We start from the raw sequence: 12,195 nt of genomic DNA, 5'->3' as shown, positions 1-12,195 counted from the left end.
GAATTGGCCAATCTTCAGATTCAAAGTGATCCAGACCTGGCACTCTCTACTGGACCTTCATAGTCAGGGTATCATGGTTATTATCCTGGATTATAATGTTGGCCAGAAGTAGCCCACTCAATGGAAATATGGAGACAACACTGCAGGTTGTCCCTTATCTGAAGGGTTTCTGGTGTTTCCACTGGAGATCAGCCATTCACTGTTGGGAGAAATGGCCTGGTTCTAATCCCTTATGGTTCTGCAGCCTGCTGCATTTGGCACTGCTCTTCCAGTGCTCCTTTATAAGGTGGACAGTCTTTGCAGTCCGGGTAGCAGGATGTTAGTCCCTGCCTGGTACTGTCCATGACTTTAGACCCACAGGTTTCCTATTTGGGAGGGCTTTATATTCTTGGGGGTTTTGATTTTGTTAGCCTTTGAGAAAAGGAAAAAATAAGAGAGACTGATCTTTTTTTTTTTTTTTTTTAAATATACCAACAAGTTTATTCTAAAGTTTATATGGAAAGACAATAAACTAAAAATAGTCAACACGAAGCTGAAGAAACATAAAAATAGTTGGGGCTCACATGACTGATGCCATCTGATCTCAAAGCTTATTCTAAAGCAGTGGTATCCTATACCAATGGAAGAATGGGTAACAGATCCATGGAACATAGGAGAGAGCCCAGGAATGGGCCTCTGCAGTTATATTCAACTGATTTTGGATGCATTCACAAAGGCAGTTCAATGGAGAAAGGATAACCTTTGCTATTCATGAGGCTGGGACAGCAGAACATTACAGGCGAAGAGAAAGAAAAAGACCCACCCATAAAATTTACACATTTCGCAAAAATTGATCCTAAATGGATGACAGACTTAGGTGTAAAATGTAAAAGTCTAACATTTCCAAAAGAAAAAAAAATGAAAAAATAATGTCTGACTTAGAGTTTGGCAATGTGTATTTAGACACAAACAAAAAAACACCACCCATGAAAGAAAAAATGATAAGTTAGAATTGTTTAAAATTAAATCCTCTTGTTGTACAAAAGACATTGTTATGAGAAAAAAAGGGAAGCCACAGACTGGTTGAAAATATTTGTAAGACACATATCTGATGGAGGACTTGTATCCAACATGTACCCTGAGCTCTCAAAACTTAAAACATAAAGAACAAAAATGGGCAGTCTGTATGAACAGAAACTTCACCAGAGGGCACGAACAGATGGGAAAGACACGTATGAGGAGATTCTCAATATCTTCTGTTCTCAGGGGATTGAAAGTTACCACGACACCCTTATCAGAACCCTGAAAATCCTGGTGGTGGGTATTAAGGAGGGCACATATTGCAGGGAGCACTGGGTGTGGTACAGAAACAATGAATCTTAGGACACTGAAAGGTAAAATTAAATTCAAAAAAATAAATAAAATTCAGGTGTAAAACAAAAACAAGGAACAACAACAACAAACCTGCCACGAAAATCCCAAATTGGGGAAAGAGCCTGATCTTTTAATGCAGGATTGCTTTGTCAGAACCCGAGGACACATTAAATGCTCAGTTAAAAAAAAAAAATGGAGGGACGCCTGGGTGGCTCAGTCGTTGGGCGTCTGCCTTCGACTTGGGTCATGATCCTGGGGTCCTGGGTTTGAGCTCTGCATCGGGCTCCCTGCCCAGCGGGAGACTTGCTTCTCCCTCTTCCACTCCCTATGCTTGTGTTCCCCCTCCCACTGTCTCTCTCTCTCTCTGTCAAATACCAAAAAAAAAAAAAAAGGCAAGTTGTGTGTAGCCAGGCCCCTTCTATGATTCCAAGCTTGACCCCAGGGTGGGGTTGGTTGGGATTGAGTGCAGGGAGGCTTGGGATTAGGGTGTCTGTTGACATTACTTGATAATAAGAAACCAGGTTTTTACATCTTGGCTGGATGGCTGAACCAAATCTTCTGGGTCCGACCTGTGGCATTAAAGTATCCTGCTTTGTAACATAGTTTTCCTATGAGTTTCTCTGTCCAGTAGCGTCTCAGAGAAGGGGAGAAACAGGGATAGATGGCCTGTGGGCTCTCTGAGTGGTTGGAGGGCATCTGTTGGGGGTCAATGGGAATGGGGTGCAGTTGTCCATCAGTGGGGGCATTCGCAGGCTCCCTGGAAGCCTGTCTGTGGCTGAGATTAATGAGGAAAGGTGGCCACAGGGAGTGTGGCCTAGGCCCAGGAATTTGCTCAGCTTTTGTCTGCAGAGGTCAGCACTTTGACAGTGGAGGAGGAAGGTTTTGTCCTTCCTCCCACTGGCAGCAGGGATGCCTGTGAACCAGTTTGCACCAAGAAGTCTCAGGGTCAAGGACAAGGCCCAGCCACAAAGCTCCTCTCCTTCTTCCAATTTGACTGGATGTCATTCAGAGTAGACTGATGCAATGATGTTGCAGAGCAGGAAACATGCAAAGCAATTATCTTTTTAGTAGGTCACTGGCCTCCTTTGGGAGAAGAGACCAGAGGGAGATGGGAAGGCAGGCAGCACAGCCTCCCCCAGAGGCTGCGCGCGCAGTAGCTGCATTGGTGATTAATAGCGTGTCACTTTCCATGAATGTTGCTTTAAGCAGCCGTGTTCAAAATTGAGTGGGAATGAAATAAAACAACCCAAAATAGATGTTTCCTCTATGCCTTATGAGTTGCTGGAATCCAGAAATAGCTTTTCAAATCTATAATTTTAAATGGCATCATTCACAGCATTCTCAGAGCCGCGGCTTTCTTTTCGCATGGATATTGCTGTATGCACAAGCATCCCTTTTTGTTTTTAAAGAGCATGAAAAATTTGAGCTCAGTGTCTTGAGGTTTTTTCAGCACTGAAATAAAAATGATGATTATAGAGAAAAATATAGCCTTTACATATGTTTTTAAAGAAAAATAGTAACCTAGCAGCGGAAAAGGACAGGAAGAATCTTGTGCCCATATAGATCATAAACCGGAGCAGTAAAAAGGTCTGGCCGGCAGTAATTGCTGGCCAGCTGCAGGGATTACAGCCCTGTGAGCTGCGTTCAGGGCACCCTGCCAGGATGCTGGCAACCAGAAGTCGGGCCGGGACCATCCTGACCCACAGTGCCGTTGCTGCGCCCCAGAGTGTAAACAGGAGGGTGACCACACAGCAGCAGGGCAGGGTGACTGCACTGGCCACACCCTCTCAGAGCACAGGGATTTGAGGCCCTCTCCCTTTGCTGCCTCCGTTGGAGCTAAGCTGCCAGTTTGGAGGCTAATAGTGGTAGGGATGACCTCTGGCTACATCTCTGGGTAGGAGAAGGGTCACTAGACTTCAGTATCACTTTTGTCTTAAGGAAGCCAAAGAACACATCTGATGGGTGAGGAACCAGAGGGAACCCTCAGCTCAATGCTTTGGGGATTGTCACTGTCTTGGACCAGAGAGGATGAGGGAAAGTGGGTGGTGCTGTACACCTTCTGCCCACCTATTTTGTCTGGTCCCTGGGAAAAAAAAAAAAAACTAAAACAAACAGCAAAGCTAAACAAACCAGTGGTGGGGTGGGCTGTGGGGAACAAGGGCGGGGTGGATTCCTCATCTTTTTTGCATCTTCCATCCCCATCCTAACTCCCTGCTGGCTTCCACTCAGCACTCCAGTGTCTGACCATTGGCCTTTTTTGGGACATCTCGTCACAAGTGAACATTCCAAGGAGACATGGAAGGGTGGATGGGTGGAGGAGTTGAATTGGACCTCCTAAGAGATGGTGGGACATTCCTTCTGTCATCTTGCCTTCTCTTTCCTGAGTACTCACATCTGGCCAAGCTGGGGCACATCAAGACAGAAAAGGCTGGCCCCATAAGTTTTAATATTGTTCAGGTATGGTGAGGCCAACAGATCAGGGGATGACTGCCATTAAGAAGATAGCTTGTTACAGTTCCCAAGAGGAGGGGGTGTGCCATGCCATGCAAGGCCATATGGGGACGCACCAGGGATGGTTAAGAGGCAGGAGGAGCAAAGGGGAAACATGGACAAGAGCCTTTATTGTGGTTTCTGTGAGAAAGGATAGAGAAGGAAGGGCAAGCAGGCTAAGCAGGTTTAGGATTGGCTGGTTTGAATAATTTCAGAAGTTTCTGGGACTGTCTTTTGTGGTCTGATACCTGGCCCTGGGGGTTAGTGGCCCAGAGTAAGAGTCGCTTTAGAGTCTGAGGGTTAGTGGCCCAGAGTAAGAGAAAAGGAGATGGTTGGGGTTGTGGGCTCTGGATTGGTGAGTTTGCATGGGAAAGATGGATAGGCAGAGTGGTCCCTTGCTCATTGCAGACACTGGCCAGCCCTGGGAGGGCCAATCCCTCAAGGGTCAGGAAAGAAGGCTTTAGAAGTCAGTGCATCAAAACATGTGGTCAGTACAGGTTGCACATGACCCAAGCATGAAAGGTAGAAGTGCTCCCATCTGGGAGGCATCACAGGTGAAATGCTCAGGGTGTTCTGAGAAGTAGCTTCCTGCTTTGATTGGTTTGGTTTGGTTTTGAGATTTTATTTATTTATCAGAGAGAGAAGGGGAGAGAGCGAGCACAGGCAGACAGAATGGCAGGCAGAGGTAGAGGGAGAAGCAGGCTCCCTGCTGAGCAAGGAGCCCGATGTGGGACTCGATCCCAGGACGCTGGGATCATGACCTGAGCCGAAGGCAGCTGCTTAACCAACTGAGCCACCCAGGCGTCCCTGGTTTGGTTTTTGAAGGGGCATGTCACAAATGCGAGAAAAGTATCAATGGGAGTAGAGGGCAGTTGGCTAAGCCACCAAAAATAGGATGTGTGGCAGCCAAGTGAGGTTGGATGAGTGCCTTGCCTGGACAGAGGCCCGGGACAGGAAGCTTCAGAAGGGGCTTAGCAGGAAAAACAGTTGGGACACTCAAGTAAGGCCAAACTAGGCTCTTGAATGCCAAGCTGAAGCATTTGGATTTCATGCTGTCTGAGCTGGCCAGAGCTGCTCTGTTTCACTCTCTAGTTCTGTTAATGAATTCATAGATTCGTAGAGAATGCCGACATCTGGCCATATATCATAAACCCAGAACTTAATTAACAGGTTAGGATGCTGATGTAAATTGATTGTGGATGAGAAAAAGAAATCCCCTGTGGGAGGAGTTGAAGACACAGTGCCTTCCAGGCCTGCAGGTAATGTCAGCAAGCAGAAAGGGCTCTTGGTACCCTGGGTAATAGCCATGCCCCAGACAGAGAGGGCAGTAGCCTCCAAGCTCCAGTGGATCAAATCATGGAGAGGGGGTCCTGAATTGCCAGATCTTCCTAGTTTTCAAGAAAAGCTGGAAATTCAGAGTGTTGTGTAACCTCCCAAGTTAAGTGAAATTACCTGAGAAGTCTATGGTGGCTCACTAATGAAACTCTTTCGTCCCTAACAGCACAACAAAAGGCCTGAGCCCTGCCACATGGGATCCTGTGGGCCTCTTTCTACTCTGCATCTGTCATCCTAATTGAACTGTGAGGGTCAAAGAGGAAATGGGACAGTTTTAAGGTGTGGCTACATTGGGAAACTGAGGCATACTGGGTCAGGAGTCAGATCTGGCTTCCAAAGACCTTCCCTGAAGTCTTGAGTGGACATCTTGGTGGCGCTTCATCTGCATTTCCTCATTGGCAAAATCCATTCATTCATTCATTCATTCACACTGTGTGTGGGGCTAAGACAGATACTTCACACCAAAACAGAAAATTTGATGGGACGCTATCTAAAGTTGTGTTGCTACTGTAATGATTTTATAGCAAAACAAAAGCTAAAAGGTGTTGTGATCAGGGGCATCTTTTCCCAGTGCCGTGTGGTTGAAGTTCCCTCTAGCAACACAGTAGAAAATACTGGTGATTGACAGACTGGGCTGGGGGGTACATGCAAGTCTCTCCTGACCACGTCACGTGGTCTCATTCTCTCTGAGTCCAGGGCTCTGAGCTCAACAGCGGGTCCTCTACCTCCTTGACCCTGGTGGACACCCGGCACCTAAAGTGGTGTCGCCACAGAGCAGGTGCCTAGATGTCCCTCAGGGGAGTGAGTCTCGTGTGGCAGTGAATGCCTTCAGTACAGAAAATTTTAGCTACAGCAACCATAGAAAAAGCTAGTCTAATCATAGCATCTGAGAAAGGAAATTGAGAGAGTGGGGACAAACGGAATTTTCAATGACCTGATGTCATGATATGCCATTGTTGGATCTGTGATTTTCCTACTGGCTTCGCACTGTTCCAGTAAGAGCCGAGAGGTTTCCCTATAGGCTGTCAGGCCTCATCTGGCACCACGCCCCCCCGCTGGTGTTGGAGTGCGCTAGGATGGACCAAGGGCAGAGCTGGGGGGTGAACTTCGGATAGCCAACAGTGGGGCAGTTAGACTGTATCTGGAGAAGTCTGTGCACATAGACAACAAGCTTGCACTCATAAGGCTGGAAAGCAGCTGCCCCTAGATGCCCCTCTGGCCATGTGTGTCCTTACCCCCTCCCACACACGCAGCAGGGACCATGAATTCTAGACACTGTGCGCACTAAGAACATCATTGTATCCTTCTTTTAAGAATAAATAAAGACAATATTAAAGCATCAACTTGTGTTTAAGAAAGTCTATCAAATATAGACATTTTTAAACATTGCTGTTTCCCTTCTCTCCCTGCTGTTTTCCTTCTCTCCTTGTGATGGATAGATAGATATCCTCACTTCACTGTTGCCTGAAGCACAAGCCTGCTTGGCCTTTTTGGTAACAGAGCACCGCGTGCACTTGTGTGCATATGCCCAGGTGTGCGTGCACCTGTGCTCGTGTGTGCAGGCATGTGCGCGCGAAATGTCCTTTCATAAATTGGCATGCAGGTCAGAGACGTTCGAAGACAAGGAGGCTGCCAAGCCCAGAGCATCACAGGGCTGGGGAGGAGGTGAGTTCGGTCAGGCCCGGCTCTCTGCCCCAGCTGCCGAGGGATTCAGAGGATTAGTCCGTGGGTGTTGCCTGTGGGGATAATCTCAGGCCACTTCATGCGTCGCTCTGAGGAGGTCCCCCGTTGGCCCCGATACCACTGCCTCAGAGCAAAACGTGACCGCTGTTCATAAAGCACAGAATTTGAGGCAGGATGTGAGCACCTTTCCTTGCGGAGCTGCAGGGGGGATGGAGGTGGGCCGAAAGTAATGACCCGTCTGGGAATCTGACAGGAGCACCAGGGTCAGGGTTGCCTCCTTGTTGAGAATGTCCTTTTGAAATATGTTCTCGGATGTTGCTCCCATCCTATTAATTATGTCACAAACTTAGTAAAGCTGAATAATTAATGATCACGGGGCACTTGGAACTGTAAAATGCCATGTAAATGTTAAGGAGTAAAAATTACTCTGTGTGTTAATTAAATAGATAGGCTGCTTTAAAAAATATTCCATGGTGGGAAGATTAATTTCCAGAAGAGCTGAAAAGGTTTTTGTTGGACTGTCCTAAGAAACTTTCAATATCTAATTATCTCAACCACATTTTAGGAGACTCAGGCATTCTGTATCCTGAAGGATTTGAAAGGCTACTTGACACATTTGGCTTGGGAAATGGCATTACCTATTGAATTTTGGTAAAAATTGTTTCTGCTTAATTCTCCCTAGCCGGAGGCAGTTTGGGCCTAAGGCCAAGGAAGAAGTAAAGATCATTGAGCACCAAACACAGACCCTTCGGCTGATGCCTCATCTGGCCACAGCCTTGGCCTTGACCTTCGTCAGCAGGTGAGTTGGCTGTCAGGGTTTGCTCTCTAAAGGTGAGTGTGAGATCCTGCCTGGCATTGGTAAGGAGTGAGGGGAGAGGCAGACAGGGGCTTCATCTTCTAACTGGAAGCAGGTAAGAGTCTGTGGTGAAAACCTGACGCTCAGGTTAAAAGTGATGTCTGAATCTTGATTGTCTATATATCTGGGGGGCATGGGATCCACAGAGAATGTGAGAAGCCTTGAACCAGCATTTCTCCATTTTCTGAAAGAAACATACTTGGCTGTTAAAATTTCTCAGCCTCTGACAAAGGTTCTAATGTAAAGTTTTAAAAAATAGGTCAAAGTGTGTGCATTATGTGGGGAGGGAGGGAGGAGTCAGGCTATTGCATAAAACAGTGCTAATAGTACTATAAATTCACCCGGAGCCTTGCATTTACAGGAGGCCTCCCCCTATGCTTCTCGGCTATAGCTCCTCAAAGCCCTGGGATGTTGCCTGAACAGGTGTATGTCATCCCCACCTTCTAATGAACAGAAAATTGGGGATTTGCCTAAGATTACAGGGTCTGGGAGTAGATGCCCTGGAAATTTACCTCCAAGCCTGGATCCTTATGCTGTGTTCTTCCTTATACAATCCCGCTACTTAGGGTATTATTTTCAGAGTAATTTAGAATTGTGTTCGAAATTTACTGCACTGATGGCCAAGCTGGTGCCAGGGTTTATAAGAGGAAGGTAATCAGGAAGGCCTGCAAATCTGGTGTGCTGCTGGCTTGTGGGGCTGCCGGGCTTCTGCCGGCCTGGCTGGGAGGGGCTTGGGTGGGCGTACCTCTATGCTCAAGCCTGGGATTCCAGGACTCTCAAACACCAAATCCTGCAGACTGAGCTTCAGGTAACATGAAAGATCAATCAAAGCCACCCAGAGGAAAATATGAACCACACACATCCAACACCTTACTTAAAATATTTTTGAATGCTTTCTGAGATTCAATTTGCATATGGTAAAATATACAGATTTTAAGGTATTTGTCATTTTGTGTCATTTGTCATTTTATATATTATGTCATTTTAGGGTTCAATGACAAGCATATACTCTTGTGTAATGAACACTCAAACCAAATATAAAACATTTCCACCTTTGCAGTTGGCTCTCACCTTACACCACAGGAGAGACAACCACCTTCGTGAGTTCTATCCCCATAGCTAAATTTTGTCAGTTCTTGAACTTCATGTAAATGGAAACATACAGTGTGTAGTTGTTGTGCATCCAGTTTCTTTCATTCAACATGATGTCTTAATATTCCTCAACGTTGTTGATAGTTTTTTCATTTTTAGTGCTGAGTAGTAACATTAAGTGAATAAACACAATTTTTTAATCCATTCTCCCAGGGTTGAACATTTGGTTTGCATCTAGACTTTTAGCTGCAATGAATAAGACACGGTGAATATTCTGGTACAAGTCTTTCTTTTTTCTTAGAGTAAATGCCTAGAGAGGACTTGCTGGATGATGGATATGTGTATGTCTAACTTTATAGAAACTGCCATTTTTCTTTATAGCAACTGCCATTTTATATTCATTTGAGCAATGCATGCGGGTTCTGGTTACTCTATATCCTGAAATATTTCAAGTGTCTCAAAACTGTTACCAAAAAAATCAGGTTGTAAGAGTTGTCTAAGTCTGTTCTTACTCAAAATTGTCTTGGCTGTTTTGACTTGTCTGGGACTTTGCATTTCTATGTACAATTTTGGACCTGCTTATCAGATTTTTTTTTAATTTATTTATTTGACAGATAGAGATCACAAGCAGGCAGAGAGGCAGGCAGAGAGAGAGAGTGGGGGAAGCAGGCTCTCTGCTGAGCAGAGAGCCCGACGTGGGGCTCTATCCCAAGACACTGAGATCATGACCTGAGCCAAAGGCAGAGGCTTTAACCCATTGAGCCACCCAGGTGCCCCAGATTTTTTTTTTAAAACAAAAAGCCTGATTGTATTTGTTTGTGATTACATGGAATCTATTAAGCAATTTGGGCAGTGCTGGGTCTTTCAAATCTAAGATGATTTATCTCTGTATTTATATAGGAATTTAATTTTTCTTAGCATATTTTCTAATTTACAGTGTAGAGATCTTTCACATTTTTTCTAAATTTATTCAAATGATATTTCTTCTTAAAATTTAATTATCAATTGTTCTTAATATTATATAGAAATGTAATTGAATTTTTTGTGGGTGTCTTTTATTAGACTGAGGTGTTCCCTTCCACTCCTAGTTGGCTGAGTATTTTTATCATGGATGTTGGATTTTGACTTAATTTTTTCCTCTATTCACTTAGCTGATCATGTGAAATTTCTTTTTTTTTCTTTTTGTTTATTATGTTCAGTTAGCTACTTTATAGTGCACAAAAAAAAGTTTTTGATGTAATGTCCAATGATTCATCAGTTAATTATAACACCCAGTGCTCATCACAGCACATGCCCTTCTCAATACCCGTCACCCTCTTACCCCTCCTCCTATGCTCCTCCCCTCTAAAACCCCCAGATTGTTTCTTAGGGTCCATATTCTCTCATGATTCATCTCTCTCTCTGCTTTCTCCCTCTTTGGGTTTTCCTCCCTTCCACTGTGGTCCTCTGTGCTATTGCTTATGTTCCACATATGAGTGAAACCCTATCGTAATTGTCTTTCTCTGCTTGACTTACTTCACTTAGCATGATCCCCTCCAGTTCCATCCAAGTTGATGCAAATGGTGGGTATTCATCCTTTCTGATGGCTGGATAATATTCCATTGTGTATATGTACCACATCTTCTTTATCCTTTTATCTGTTAAAGGGCATCTCACCTCCTTACACAGTTTGGCTATTGTGGACATTGCTGCTATGAATATTGGGGTGCGTATACCCCTTCTTTTCACTACATCTGCATCTTTGAGGTAAATACCCAGTAGTGCAATTGTTGGGTCATAGGGAAGCTCTATTCTTAACATCTTGAAGGAACCTCTCTACTGTTTTCCAGAGTGACTGTACCAGTTTGCATCCCCACCAAAAGAGTAAGAGGGTTTCCCTTTCCCCATATCCTCCCCAACATTTGTTGTTTCCTGTTTTGTTAATTTTTGCCATTCTAATTGGTATAAGGTGGATCTCATTGTGGTTTTGATTTGTAGTTCCCGTGATGGCTAATGTTGGGCATTTTTTCATGGTTCTGTTAGCCATTTGTATGTCTTTTTTGGAGAAGTATTTGTTCATGTCTTCTGCCCATTTTTTGAGTGGGTTATTAGTTTTTTGTGTGTTGAGTTTGACAAGTTCTTTATAGATCTTGGATATCAGCCCTTTAACTGTAATGTCATTTGCAAAGATCTTCTCCCATTCTGTGGGCTGTCTCTTAGTTTTTGTTGACTTTCCTTTGCTGTGTAGAAGCTTTTTATCTTGATGAAGTCCCAAAAGTTGATTTTTGCTTTTGTTTCACTTGCCTTTGGAGATGTGTCTTGAAAGAAATTATTGTGGTTGAGGTCAAAGAGATTACTTCTTATGTTCTCCTCTAGGATTTCAGTAGATTCCTATCTTACATTGAGATCTTTCATCCATTTTGAGATTTCTTCATTCTATTAATGAAATGAGTTACATTGATTACTTTTCAAATTCTGAGCCTGGTTTGCACTCTTTGAAATCCTTTGTCATGCTGTATTATAATGCTTTTATATTATTAGATACAAATTGGTAATATTTATATAAGGATTTGTGTGTTTCTTGTGAAGAATGTAATTTTCTTTCCTTTGAGATGTCCTTATTAGGTTTTGGTATAAGGGTTATACTGTGCTCATAATGTGACTAGAAAGTGGTCCCTTCTCCTATATTTTCTCAAGGAGTTTTTATAAGATTCGTATTATTTCTTAAATTTGGTAGTCTTTACTAAGAAGCCATCTGGACTTTTTTTTTTAATAGGAGGATTTTTGATTACCCGGTTAACTTCCTTAACAAATATGAATCTTAAGATTAGCAAGTTCTTCTCTGTCAGTTTTATTAATTTGTGCTTTTCCAGGAATTTGTCCTTTTCCTCTAATTTGTAAAATATATCTAAATTGTTAATATTTTTTTATTATAATATTAATGTCTATAGGATCTGTAGTGATGACCCTTCTTATTCCTAATATAGCTTTTGGCTTTTTTTAGGGGTTGATTTTTCTAGATGTTTATTGGTTTTGATAATCTTTTCAAATAATATGCTTTTGTCTTGAGTGCTTTTCTTGCATTTTTGTCCATTTTCTGTTATTGATTTAATTTCTTTATTATTTTCTCTCTTCAATTTAGTTGGGAATTAATTTGCTTTCTTTTTCTAGCTTCTTCTAGCTCATTGATCTAAAACCTTTCTTTATAAAATAAAAATGTATTGTTAAAAAATTTCTGCTAACTTTGTTTAGTGTATTTTAAGCTTTGTTATTTATATTTAGCACATACAGATTTTGGGTTATTACATCTTCTAGAGGAATTAAGCCTGTTATAATCATTAAATGTTTCTCTTGGTTTCTGGTAAATTTTTTTTTGTCTTAAAGTCTACTTTCTTTGCTATTGTTAT

General features: G+C 43.1%; 1 protein-coding gene across 3 annotated transcripts in view; it reads left to right on the top strand.

Annotated features, from left to right (window-relative positions):
• ACOXL (acyl-CoA oxidase like) overlaps positions 1-12,195 on the top strand; it is a 350,659-nt gene that overhangs the window by 161,647 nt on the left and 176,817 nt on the right. For all 3 annotated transcript variants that reach the window (XM_004770976.3, XM_004770974.3, XM_013044972.2), the window contains one exon: positions 7,544-7,660. In XM_004770976.3, coding sequence (XP_004771033.1) covers positions 7,544-7,660 — 117 coding nt within the window. The remainder of the gene's footprint in view (positions 1-7,543; positions 7,661-12,195) is intronic.

This window comes from Mustela putorius, unplaced genomic scaffold, assembly GCF_011764305.1.
Source record: "Mustela putorius furo isolate JIRA1106 unplaced genomic scaffold, ASM1176430v1.1 tig00000281_pilon_pilon_pilon, whole genome shotgun sequence".
Classification (NCBI taxonomy): domain Eukaryota; kingdom Metazoa; phylum Chordata; class Mammalia; order Carnivora; family Mustelidae; genus Mustela; species Mustela putorius.
Note: the sequence above shows the minus strand (reverse complement) of the source record. Positions and strands in the feature narration are given on the sequence as shown.